The 13,973-nt window shown below is 41.9% G+C and overlaps 2 protein-coding genes across 3 annotated transcripts; one reads left to right on the forward strand and one right to left on the reverse strand.

The window, feature by feature from the left end:
- Positions 1–945: 945 nt before the first annotated feature.
- Positions 946–8,543, reverse strand: abt1 (activator of basal transcription 1). Of its 2 annotated transcripts, none has more exons than XM_080778053.1 (6): positions 8,478–8,543; positions 6,011–6,105; positions 5,633–5,914; positions 4,416–4,588; positions 2,417–2,590; positions 946–1,780 (listed from the first exon to the last, which is right to left on the reverse strand). In XM_080778053.1, the coding sequence occupies exons 2-6, from the start codon at positions 6,099–6,101 to the stop codon at positions 1,598–1,600; spliced, it is 903 nt and encodes a 300-aa protein (XP_080634179.1). In that variant the 5' UTR covers positions 6,102–6,105; positions 8,478–8,543; the 3' UTR covers positions 946–1,597. The 2 variants fall into 2 exon arrangements, with proteins under 2 accessions (XP_080634179.1, XP_080634180.1); XM_080778054.1 differs by having other exon boundaries at positions 8,467–8,515.
- A 146-nt stretch (positions 8,544–8,689) lies between these two features.
- On the forward strand, positions 8,690–13,903 carry rad51c (RAD51 paralog C). The gene is made up of 5 exons (XM_080778391.1): positions 8,690–8,730; positions 9,220–9,402; positions 9,812–10,061; positions 10,429–10,645; positions 11,921–13,903. Exons 2-5 carry the CDS (start codon positions 9,285–9,287, stop codon positions 12,458–12,460), a joined length of 1,125 nt encoding a protein of 374 aa, XP_080634517.1. The 5' UTR covers positions 8,690–8,730; positions 9,220–9,284; the 3' UTR covers positions 12,461–13,903.
- Positions 13,904–13,973: the final 70 nt, after the last annotated feature.

Raw genomic sequence — 13,973 nt, forward strand, 5'->3', positions numbered from 1 at the left:
CCAAGAAAACTAATTTCTTAAGAGGGCTGAGATCAGAGGTGGGAGGGGACTGCAGCTATGAAATTATTCCGCGAGAACTGAAGGAAGAGACCCTGTCCTAAATAAGAAAAAGTGTCCTTTCTGTGACCTGTTCAGAGAATATCCAGAATGCAGCTTTGCTTTTAACCAGTGTACTGTAAATGTGTGAATGGTTAATGGTCAACATGGTAGTCAGGGTGCATGAATGAGTAGTGGACACACTGGACAGTGGTGGAAAGCAATTAATTACATATACCAGTACGTACATTTACTTAAGTAGCCTACTGTAATTAAGTACAGTTTTTAGGCATTTGTACTTTACTTGAGTAATTCCAGTTTCCGTACTTTTACATCTACTCTATTACATCTCGGATGCAAATATTGTACATTTACTCCATTGCGTTTATTTGAAAAGCCCTATACACATTTAGGCCATTTGAAAATAGCGATCTACATGCTCACAATTGATTGTACTGCAACGTATTGTGAGCATGTTGTAGATGATAAGATCTGCTATTTTCAAAAGTTTTTCATACATTTGAAAACTTACTTTGATGGCAATACTTTTGTACTGTTGAATTCCAGACTTTCTTACTTAGAGAGTATTTCTATATTGCAGTATTGATACTTTTACTTCATTAAAACATGCGAGTACTTTTCCCACCACTGGTCAGTGTACATACACATTAACAAGGACTATACTAGGGCTGTTGTAGGGCTTATTGTATCATTATGAATACAAATCGCTTTTCTACTTTGCCTTCTTAAAAAAGGTTGCATAGGGCAGATATGACAAATTAAATGGCACATAAAACACTTAAAAAACAAAGTTAACATTAATAGTGGAATTAGCCAATCTACAAGCTCATTTTGACATAGAAAACCTGGAGAAAAACAAGAACATTTGTCAAGTCTTTGCCATGAACACATGTCTGTGTACGGACATATGCTACAATAATAAACTTTATTAGTAATAATTACATACACACAAAGCAGCTTCATGCCTTATATCAGCTGTTCTCAAACATTTCCATGTCAAGAACCCTAAATAGTCAGTCTCTGGCTGCAGCCCTCTATTGTGAAATGGCCTAAAATAGGTATGGAGCAAATCTACAAGCTCACGAGGCACTGCAATGCGACACATTATGAGCTTGTAGATCTTCCATTTCTACTATGTGTCAAAGTGTCTCTAAGCAAGACCCCTACCTGCAGGGTGCTGTATTAATAGCACTCAATGCTCCCAATAGTTAGGATGGGTTAAATGCAGAGGGAAAAAAACACATTATATAAAGTCAGATGGTCTGTCAACAACATCAGAAAGTCCTATGGCAACATTATCACTCCCAAATAGTACTATGACGACTTCATGGGACAGGGTGTGACCAAATGGCAAACATTCACTTCTGCATTCCTGGAATGTGGAAGTGGCGCTCTCAAACCCAAGACGTAAAAGCACGACAGCTCTGCTAAACAAACGATGGAGGTCAGTCGTGGGTACCCCCTGACATCAAGGCTTTGACGTACAGTCAAATCTGTGACCTGCTTGACGTCTTGAGAGTAAGAGTGTGTTGCCTAGGGGTCACTGGCTGCTGTTGAATATCTTGGCCAGCAGTGACGTGTTGGACTGACTCTTGGTCTCGTGGCGGTGGCTCTTCTCCCGCAGGGAACTCTGGGAAACTGCAGGATGTTGGTTCTTCTTCTTCTTGTTCTGGATCTCATCCTCGGTCTGGCGCTGAGAAAACTGCCACTGTTTGTCCTGAACCTATAGATAAAAATATATGGTAGATTATACACATTATCTGTCCTGTATCATCGTTTTGATTTGATCTATTTGAAAAGCAATAAAACCACACAGCTACTGCATTTCGAGGATTACACAAGAAAGTCCTGGGGCTAATTTCCATTGAGCTTCTCTCACAGTTAACAGATGAATTAGTTTAAAAATACATAACAATACAAAACACATGTCAGTAACATACAGTACATACATAAAACATAAAAAGTGCTCCCTTATCTATCCAAGACTAATAACCTTCTATAGGGGAACCTTTTCTAATAGACATGCCTTTGTCTGCCGTTTAAAAGACCTCAGATTGGTTGTCAGTTTGATACTGGTTTCAAGGTCGTGGCTCCTATGTACAGTAAGTAAATGATCCTTCGCCCACTTTCCTTTGAAAAGCAGGATGGCTCACATTTGCGACACTGGCTCTGATAAAGAGCCAAGGAAGGTTAAAAAATGTTGAACATATTTTCAGATGGGGATCGGCGGCCAAATTGGGGTCCTTGACATGAAATAGTTTGAGAACCACAGACATAGATAGACAGGTTTTTCAGAAAACTGTCATGATTTAGTAAACATTTGTAGAATCAGGTCCTCAGTCAAGTCTTAATCTCTTACCTGCCGTCCTTTTCTGTGCTGTTTGTCCATGTTGTGGCTTTTCTCCACAGAGCTGAGGTAGAAGTTGGTTTCTCTCTTGGCCTGAGACACTTCAGTCCTTAGTCTCTGCTGCAACACTGTCTGCTCGTATGCTAGACGCTCACTGAGGTGAGTCCAATGGAACCTGTGGAGATACTACGCACACGTTTATATTACTATACTTGTGGACATCAACATTTTAAGACATTGATTTCATGACTGCCTTTTCTTTTTAAATTGCCATTATTAACCATACGACTACAGCCGGAATATAGACGATCTACAAGCCCACAACACGCCGCATAAGGCGCCGGTGTGCAACTAAGCAAGCAAAAAATCAGGCACACACACACACACAATCATGAGGAACTCCACCACCCTTCCATAAGAATCATAAGGAACCCCATCACCCTTCCATAAGAATCATAAGGAACCCCATCACCCTTCCATAAGAATCATAAGGAACCCCATCACCCTTCCATAAGAATCATAAGGAACCCCATCACCCTTCCATAAGAATCATAAGGAACCCCATCACCCTTCCATAAGAATAATAAGGAACCCCATCACCCTTCCATAAGAATAATAAGGAACCCCATCACCCTTCCATGCGAATAATAAGGAACCCCATCACCCTTCCATGAGAATAATAAGGAACCCCATCAACCTTCCATGAGAATCATAAGGAACCCCATCAACCTTCCATAAGAATCATAAGGAATAAAGGAACCGCACCACCCTTCCATAAGAATAAGGAACCCCATCACCCTTCCATAAGAATCATGAGGAACCTCATCACCCTTCCATAAGAATCATAAGGAACCTCATCACCCTTCCCATTGCCTGTTTGTGTTCTGTCCTCAAGGAAGAGGTACAGGAGAAGGCCAAAACCAGCAGGATGCTGAACAGCTTCTCCCCGAGTGCAGTGAGGAGTGTAAAAAGAACTGCGCCCAGAACTCACAATATACCCTTAAATTGCTTCGCTCAAATATCTAATCTACAAACTCACAATGCATGTGATGTGAAGTGTCTTTTATGAAGTTTTATTAAAGAAAAATAAATAACAGTGATGGTACTAGGCCTGTATCTTGCGTCTGTGACACAGTTTTAAATAAAGGACGCATTAAACTAACGACCATGGCGTCCGTCCACAGGACACGCAAAACTTTATCCTGCTACGTTAAAAGCGTGACATTCCCACACAAAATCAACATGAATCCGCTTGTGGAATTAATTTCTTTCTCTCCAGAGTGTCTGCCGTCTCTCTCTGTTTGACTGCATTCAACGAGCCGCACACCACAGCGAGCCAACACAACACACCACACGTTGTTTTCAGATCGGTATATTTGGTGCGACAGAAGCATAAATCAATCGAAGGGAATCCCACTTTGTAAAAAGAAAGCACCAGAGCAAAAACATCACAAACATCTACTGTTCTTAAACTAATATTTCCGAACCAATTGTTCTGTTGTTCTTTAGTTCCTCTTCATCTCTGCTTCTGCAAAGTGGAAATGATCCTTTCCATATCATGAACTTTCTATCTTACTTTGTATGTTTTTTTTGAGTGGTGCAACCACTCCAAGGAACAGCTTTGTCCCTATGGGACTATGTTTAGAGTACCAAATGTGACTATGTTTAGAGTACCAATAGGGGGTGCTGTTGCACCACTCGCTTCAGACTGGTCAGATTTCTTTTACTTTCAAGAAGTAGTGCATATAGATTAGAATGTATTCTGGGACCCATTTGTATGACCACCTGTGGGTCGCGGGATTACATTGAACACCTAGTTACATCACTATTTTAGTATGACGTAACAGAACTCTTCCTTCACAGATGGTTCTGGTGGTTCTAATGGTAAACAATTTGTTGAGAGAAGCATATAAACAGGTACACCACAGGTCAGCCAGACGGGTATCTTCACACACCACAGGACAGATAGACAGACGCCTTTATACACCACGGGCCAGCCAGACAAACGTACCTTTATAGACCACAGACCGGGGAAGTTGGAATTCCTCTTAGCACCAATGGGTGTGTTGTTGAGAGAAGTCGCCACCAGTTTGGCCACCCGTTTGTCCCGGAACTCCACCCATCCCTCTGTGAAGCCTTTCCCCCCCTGCCCCGCCTTCCTCTTCCTCCTTCTCACCACATGATCTGGGGGTGTGTGGGTGAGGGTGAAGTGTGCCCACAAGTATAGTAGAAGAGAGGACATGGTTGGATTTAGCTCTTTTAGCGGTTTAGAGGATTAGACTTAATCCCTAACCACACCAAAGGGTCACCATGCAACTCCTTGGGTCCAAACGGTTGCAAGGAGTTAACACTAAAACCGTCTTGAACCCTTGGTGTGGTTTGGGCCATTGAATTCCATGCGTTGAATGACTAGGGTCAACGTGGGTCAACGTGCAACAAGACATATCACACCGCAGGGACAACACTAAAACAGTCTTGACCCTTTGGTGTGGTTAGGGCTGAGGGTAGGTTTAAGGGTTAGGATTAGATTTTTAGAGGTTAGGTTGAGGGGTTAAGATTAGACATTAACCCATTTAGACCCGAGAACAGATTGTCTTCTAAATTGTCTACAAATGTCTTCTAAATTCTGATAGTTTTCTGAAAGACCTATGTTTCTATGTCAGTGGTTCTCAAACTATTTCATGTCAAGCAACCCCAAAATGTATATGTAATTGGCTGCTGACAAAAAAAATATGTTGTTCCAGGGACCCCCCCAGAAGCAACAATTTGAGTTAAAAACATTTGTTCTGAAAGAATATATATGCAAAGATTTGCACCACATTTAAAAAAATAGCAGATCGTAGCGGCACTCGGTGCCGCCTTATGAGCTTGTAGATCTGTTATTTTTCAATAGCTAAAGTATAACATAATGCTTCAAACACCAAAAGGGGTTCCCGCCCAGAATGGTTTAAGGTTAGGTTTAGGGGTTGGGTTGGAGTTACACATGATTTAGATACTGTATTGTACTTGCGTGTTGTGTCGCAGATCTACAAGCTCATAGATGAGGCATGCCTATACTGGGCGGAAACATTCACCAAAAACAGCAGATCTACGAGCTCATGGCGCGTTGTGAGCTTGAAGATCTGCTATCTTTGGGGAAGACATTTTGTGTCAATCGCATTCTGTGGCACGCCTGGACTTGTGTCCCTGCACCCACTTTGAACCTGTAATGTTATGACGTGAGAGTACCTTCAGGTTGGAGGAAAATGCGTCCTATCTCTCCGTGGGACGCCAGCAGGTTTCGTACGTGTCGGGGGCGGATTCTTGGCGGGATGTAACCCAAGTACACAATGCCTGGAACGCACTTCCTGCTTGGACAGGAAGCAGCAGCATCGCTTTTCTTCTTCTTCAGCCGTTCTGTGGATGGATCGGCAGCCTGCAACTGGGCTCCCTGACACTGGGGGGCGTCGTCTTCTTCTCCATCACCATCACCCTCCTCATTCAGCTCTTCATTATCATCATCATCATCATCTAGGGGTGCAAGAGTTAATCAAATTAATCAAGCATGGGAAAACCAATTTAAATTAACGTGTTAATAAAGTAATGGATAGATGAAGGAAGCCCTACCATCTTCATCATCATGGTCTTCAGAAACCTCTTTGTCTTTTAACTCCTCCTCCTCCTCCTCCTCTCTGCTCTCATCTTTCATTCTCTCCATTTGTCTAAAAAACAAACAACCAGATACAAGACATTTACTAATAATGTTACTAAGTTGACTGAAGTCCCACAGAGCTCTACATATCACTAAACAATGACAATATGCCATTTATATAGCATTTTATGTAGACATAGCACTCTATAGTGTATAGGCATTAGTTTCATTATATAGATATTCCACTGTTAGATGGATGTTAGGTTCTTAGCTTACTTGATTCTTGAATCTTGATGACTATTTACTTGCGCTAGCAGAGCGAGCAAGTAATAGTTTCGCCCGGCTCGTAACGTATGCACCGTCCCAGCCAACCCGCCACTTTTGATGCGTATGCACCGTCCCAGCAAATTGTGCCTGATTTGCTGGGACCAGATTACATGGTGTGTATATGTATAACTAGCTCTCAATGATGACGTAAGAAATATGTGGATTAAAGGACCCAGAGTGTAATTGGTTTTCGATGGTGACGTAATGACGATATGTTTTAGTGTTGGGAGGATTAAAGGTAATGCTCCTGTGTATACATGTAAGTAATCTGGCACCACTGCCGTATCAGGCACAGTTTGCTGGGACGGTGCATACGCATCAAAAGTGGCGGGTTGGCTGGGACTGCGTACGGCGCAAAGTAACCACAGTATACCGCTAATCAACTTACAAATTACATACATAGTATATATGTATAGCTCTCAATGATGACGTAAGAAATATGTGGATTAAACTAAAGGACCCAATTCCAGAGTGTAATTGGTTTTCGATGGTGACGTAATGACGATATGTTTTAGTCTTGGGAGGCACTGATTGACATATACGTCACTTACGTATTCATTACACAATGTTTCTGAAGTGTATAAAAACAATTACCATTGTTTCATTCTGGCACCACTGCCTTATCAGGCACAAGTAGTCATTACTGAGATTTTACAGTTTGTAGCGGTCGAAAGTACTTGCGCGCTCTGCTTGCGCACTAGTAGGCCACATGGCCTACTAGTGTGCAACAAGCAAGTATGCACTCGACAGAGTGCAGTTCTAGTTTTTTATGTATTTGATTTTGATGTATTCCATGTGTTCCATTGCTCTGGATTAAGAGCTTATGCTAAATGCCACAATTGTAAATTGTATAGTCAATCTACATCATAAATGGTTTCAGTTGTTTGTTTATTAAAAAGTAAAGCTCTATATTATATTATACTACTAAAGGAAAGGACTGTTATCCAGAGGTTAGGATTAGGACTCGGCTCAGTGGTGTTCGTTTAGAACTTAAACCGGGATGTTTAATACGTGTAATTGGAAAGATGGTTTTAGTGAAGCTAGTCAAGCTGTGGCAGTTCAGCCTGCCACTGAGACTGAATTCAACACGGGGTTAAAGTTTGAGGTATTATTTGTGTTGCAGTGATATTTGTGATTTTGACTTTTGTATATTGTGTGGTGCTTGCTTTATTACTGATTGGTGGCTACATTGTAGGGAGCTGCACCTACCAACTGTGGGTTTGGGTAGGGGACATGCCATCAGTGTTTTGTGTGTGTGTGTGTGTGTGTGTGTGTATATATATATATATATATATATAGAGAGAGAGAGAGAGAGAGAGAGAGAGAGAGAGAGAGAGAGAACTCCGATTATAAATATGTGGGTTATGTGAATTGTGGATAATGTGTAATGATTTAAATGTGAATTATACAAGTGTTAAAGTATTGTCTCTGGACATGGGGCTGTTATAATTGTGGAATCAATTAGGGTTGGTATGGTCCAGTGGGAGGGGCCTATCCTATATATAAGAAGGGGGACCTGCCACTGGGGATCAGTCATGTAGCCAGGGCTTTATCCATGTCTGCATTTTGCCACTTCGGGACACAAGGTGTATAAAAACTGTTTGATTTTGCTAACAAGGACTCTGACTTGCTATCAGAGGGACCCACCTGTTCACAATCGCATTCCCAAGCTGATGTGTTTTTAAAAACTTGTTATATGCACTGTTTTATTCTTTTGTTTTTTTCAGATAAAGTTGTCCTTTTTTCTTGTTCCCCCCCCTGGCCCTAACACATGTAAAGCGCTATATAAATCCCAGATATTATTATTATAGCTTAGGCTTGACCGAACGAGTCATGTTCATGTGTATCTTCAGACATGTATTAAACCCTCAATACAATACAATACACACACACACACACACACACACACACACACACACGTGTGCAAAAACACTACTGCAGTATACATGCGGATTTGTAAACAAACCTCTAGTCTACACGTTAAAAACGACTAGTTTATAACGGTTCAGTACAGTACTTTTACCTTCTGATGTTAGTGTATTAATGTTGTTAACATGATATATGCAGATAAACTGTGAATAAAACATGAAATATACAAACTAACATTAATTTTACCTTCTGATGTTAGTGTTTTACTCCGATGTTGGAAAACGTGGGGAACTCCTGTCGCATGTTAATGACGTAGACGCCTAGACGGATACAACTTTCGGCCTTCAAAATAGAATTCATGAAACAAAAGGATTGAAACTAAACTAAATTAGCCTCTGTTCCCCAGACTTTTATTGTGACATGTGACGTGAGAGTGAGTGTGTTGTGTGACTACAGACTCAGACTGGAGCAGGCGGCTTGTTAAACAACACTACAACAGGTACTGTACATAAACATAGATGAACCTTATATTTCTAACAAACACATTCCATTATTAAACTAAGGCAAAGGTTATCTACAGATCTACAAGTTCAGTGAGCTTGTCTGCCATTTTCGGCATGCGACGGAGTATAAACGTTAAAGGGAAACTGATGTGAGGCGATCAACATACAGTCTATGTCAACAATATATATGTCAATAATTACCCTGTCTTATTATGTATCAAAGTTTCTACTTTCTACACTCAGAAGACATGGGGTAATTATTTTGGCCTTACTTGATTAGGTTAAATGTTTTGTTAAAATATTAAAGTTGGAGATAGTACTATAGTAGTAGCAACAGTAAGTGCATTTTTGGAAAGAACATATATAGTTGCTTTTCTGCATGAATGTCTACAGACTCTACACTACATCTTTTGGTTCACATATAGCATCACATTTCAAACCACCACGGTTATTTTTTTCTTTGTTATTTTTTTCTTTCTGTTCAGGCTTAATCCAACCAATCTGATTCTAATACAGATAGTAGACCACCATTTGATTTACAGGAGGTGACATGCAGACTCCAGTGTCCAGCCTGCCTCTGTCTCCTCCTGTTAAAGTCAAACTACTGAAGGCAGGCTTCCAATCTGCTGCTGATCTGCTGCACATCAAACCTCTACAGTTAAGTAAAGGTACAAATATATCACCTTTATCAAACTTCTACAGTAAAGGTAAAAATAACACCTTTATTAAACCAGCAGTTACCATCTTTAAATCCCTACAGTTAAGTGAAGGTAAACATAATAATAAGCTGTGTTGTTGGGCTTTGTTACAAAACAAAGTAATGCTACTCTGGAGCCATTACTCATTTGAAAATAATATTACTCTACTTATTACTAATCTACTTATTATTTATTACGTCTTAATGGGATATACTGTGGTTGTCATGCAATCATAAATGTTGTTGTTGTAGAGGCGGGTGTGTCTCCGGAGGAGGCTGTGGAGGTGCTACAGACAGTGAAATGTTGTTGTTGTAGAGGCGGGTGTGTCTCCGGAGGAGGCTGTGGAGGTGCTACAGACAGTGAAATGTTGTTGTTGTAGAGGCGGGTGTGTCTCCGGAGGAGGCTGTGGAGGTGCTACAGACAGTGAGGAGCAGAGTAGGAGGTGCTGATGGGGCGGGAGGTGCAGCAGGCGGTCAGGTGACGGCGTTGGACCTATTGGAGCAGGAGGAGGCCTTAGGGAGCATCCTGACCTTCTGCTCCCAGCTGGACGCAGCGCTGGGAGGGGGCCTTCCTGTCGGCAAGACCACCGAGATCTGTGGACCCCCGGGAGTGGGGAAAACCCAACTCTGGTATAGATTACATTTTATATACCGTACCAATTTTCAACCTTATCATCCTCAGTCCTCACTAATGCTCATTATAAGATGGCATCATTTCGGTCAACTCGCTCTTTGTCTCTGTGTGTGTGTGTGTGTGTGTGTGTGTGTGTGTGTGTGTGTGTGTGTGAGAGAGAGTTTGTTTTTTGCATGTGCGCTCGCCTGTCCTGTCCTTGTCACAAGGACCACAATGGAAATAAGCCCAAGCGATTTATTATGTTTTTATCGTCGGTATGCTATATGTTGCGGAAGTGCTGATGTGTTCTTTACTTCTTTCCTTCACTTTTCCTTTTATCACCAAATTAATATGTATTCATTATTTCCTCTCCTCTCCTGTCAGCCTGCAGGTGTGTGTGGATGTACAGGTACCAGAGTGTTTTGGAGGTCTGGGAGGTCAGGCGGTGTTTGTTGACACTGAGGGCAGTTTCATGGTTCACAGATTAGCAGAGCTGGCGGAGGCTGCCGTGCAACACCTCAGCCGATTAGCTGAAGACCAGCAACAAACCGACGCCCTCCGGGACTTCACTGTGGAAACCATCCTCTCCAACGTCTTTGTGGTAGCCGTCTACATTATATTTTTTAAAAGGGGAAAGAAAGTGAAGGATGACTTTTTGACACGATTAAGTCAAAGTGAAAGTATGTTGGTTGGTTTTGTGAAAAAATATCAATTATCAATGGTTTATTGTCTCCACCACCAGGCTGAAGGCATGGGGAGAGTATATTTTGCGTCCGTCCATCCGTCCGTCTGTCTGTCCGCGACCAGCTAATCTGCGGCAGCATTGGCCCGGTGGCTGCCAAACTGTGCATACACACTCCTCGAACCACCAGAACGGCCCGACTATAGCACATAGTACAGTACATAGCACATTTTTGCAAAACACATTTTCTTATATTACTCCTACAGATTTTATCCATACATCACGCAAATCGTTACACACTATCTCTATAGTCATGTGATCAACACGGCTCTGTCCGATTGCGCATATTCCATCCTGATTGGCTAAGATTGCCTTCCAAAGTTTGCAGGATTGGTCCGTTTTTTGGTCCGTGAATGTGGGAAGTGAGGACGCTGGCGTCGACTGTTTGCCGCTTCACCTCCCAATGTATGAATGAATGAACCATTGTAAAGCGCTTTGAGCACTTGGAAAAGCGCTATAAAAATGCAATTCATTATTACATTTAGTGCCCCTCATTATCAGTTTGATATCCATCATCACTCTCTGGTGGAAACATTGTGTGAATGGGGAGTGTTTACATTTTTTTAATATATTTTGTCCAATCTGTAGACATTATATGTGAGAATATTATATGATAATGATTAGGCGATTTGCTAAAGTGTTTGTTTAGTAACTGGGGTCTCCCTGTCTCTACAGCTCGTTGATTTACAGAAAATACATTTTCAGGTAGGTTGCAAATTTGCAACCAAAATGTAGCTTAAAGTTGCTTTGATTGTTCCAGTTCCAACGTTGTTTGCTTATTTATTTGTGTCATCACTTCCAATTCCACTTGTTTATCCTGTAACTAACCGGTATGAGTTCTCTCCTGACTGGATACAATTGGTATCCCAAGTCCCAACCTCAAAATCCATTTTCTGTTTACTAAAGAACGGGAGAGACATCGAGACTTCTCTTATTGAATAAACAGCACTGAATACTATCATAATATATAGTTATTTAACACTTATGTTAGCAACATATCACTTACCCTACCTACCCTAAAAATCTTTTAAAAATATCCAATATAAAAACTGTCACGATGCCTGGCAGACAGCATACCGTATGTAAATATTTACTATATGAATGGGTTGACCTCTCCCTGGTTACTGTTGCCAGGTGCGTTGCCATGACTACACAGACCTGTTGGCGGAGCTCTACCTGCTGCCTGACTTCCTGTCCAGCCTCCAGAAGCCACGCCTCCTGGTGATTGACAGCGTGGCATCACCGTTCCGTCGTCACGATGACATGTCCCAGAGGACACGCCTTCTCAACACCCTCGCCCAGCAACTCATTGCCATGGCGACCAGCCACCACGTCGCCGTGGTGATGACCAATCAGATGACCACCAGGGTCGGCGGCGGCGGGACCCAGTCAGAGCTTGTCCCCGCCCTGGGAGAGAGCTGGGGCCACGCCCCCACGCTGAGGCTCATGCTACAGTGGGTGGGGTCAGAGAGACGAGCGTCCCTCTACAAAACGCCCAATCAGAGGGAGACCTCTGTGTCCTATCAGATCACTGCACACGGATTCAGAGATACGGACGCCTCAACCGACCAATCACAGCACGCACAAGCCTCGACAAGCCAATCAGCAGACACTTACAATTTAACCATCCAATCAGGAAGTCATAACAAGAGGGCAAGAATCCAGGAGGACTAATCATTATAGGCGCTGAAGGGAATGCTGTCATTACATTGGTTAATTATTATCGTCCGACAGAAATGCTGTCATTTCATTGGTTAAGACTGAATCCTGAATACCTGTCTTGCTTCTGAGATGCACCAGACTGGCCTGTCATAGGCTAGAGGTGCGGTTGGAACTCCCTTCGGCATCCTTAAACTTTATCTTTTATATACCGGTATTATAATTGATCTTCACAAATGCTCATTATAAGATGACACAATTTCTGTCTACTAACTCTGTCTTATTGGAGGCCTGTAGACAGAAACCCTGCCTACCAATGACATCATCGATGGGGATTCCAAGTTTATAGAAAGTTAACTACACACTTTCTCTTCCTGGAAAGTTAGCATGTGGAAATAGCAGCCATTGTTCTTGCATTAATAATACAAATCACACCTGTGTGAACTGAGTGGTGCAACTCTCTCTCTCATTAGCAGTTTCTCTGTTTCATGGCACAACATTGCACAACAGCGCCCCTATTGGTACTCATTCTCGTGCTCATTAACGTCACAGACACACAGGCGGGCGGACACAGACATTGCTGGTTGTAGGAGTGGTTGCACCACTCAAAAATCACACTTGTGTCAAGTGATCATATATCATCATACATCGCATTCCGCATTATTTGCATAAGTTGTATTTGTTTTCTTTAGGACGTGGTGCGTCTTTTCAGTAGATGTTGACATTGGTGTTCTGTTGACATTCTTACTAAAATAAATAGCTTCAACTTTGAATGAACACAAAATAAGTTTAATATCAATGTTGTAATATAAAGTTCCAGACACGTACCACATTATAAACTTTTTCTGGTTGGATTCCCTGAAGAAGCTTTTTCCTTTACCTTTTCTAAATGCTGTTTCTGGTTTTAATGCAACTGTTTATCAAAAGTTTTATCAAAATTACTGACATTTTGGGAGCGTTCATTCAACTTTGCTACTCAATTCAAACACATGCACACACAAAAAGCCCTGAGGCAGGGGTCTTCAATGCAATACAATATGCAGTAGGGGTCCCTGCTTCATATCTCTCTCTCTGTTATGGTTATGGTTACGGGGGCCTGGGCGGTCCCTGGGAGTGGGATATGTTTTCAAATGGAGGTCTGTCCGTGTGTTAAATATACAGCAATTTGAGGGTCCTTGACATGAAAAAGTTTGAGAACCTGGGCTAGGGTTTTCATTCATTGTTGAATACAATAGGCTACATGAATGCTGCAGTCGTCACTCAGACGGTCATACATACATGATTAGACCGAGGGACCTCCACGCCACGTCTTACTTTGAAGTGGTCCGCTCACCGGCGGAAGTCCGTTTGAACCTCCTGGCATAGATATATATAAGGAGAAACATAATGTGTGTCTTATAGCATCGTTTAAATGCTTAATTTGTAGTTTTAATGTGCAAATTAAACTTTTTTTCAATACTCTAGAGGTACTCTTATTTTGAAGAGATCGTCCACCGGAAGTCTCATATTTGCTATCTTTACACAGGCT

This window comes from Protomyctophum bolini (genome assembly GCF_963924005.1).
Source record: "Protomyctophum bolini genome assembly, chromosome: 12".
In the NCBI taxonomy this organism is placed as follows: domain Eukaryota; kingdom Metazoa; phylum Chordata; class Actinopteri; order Myctophiformes; family Myctophidae; genus Protomyctophum; species Protomyctophum bolini.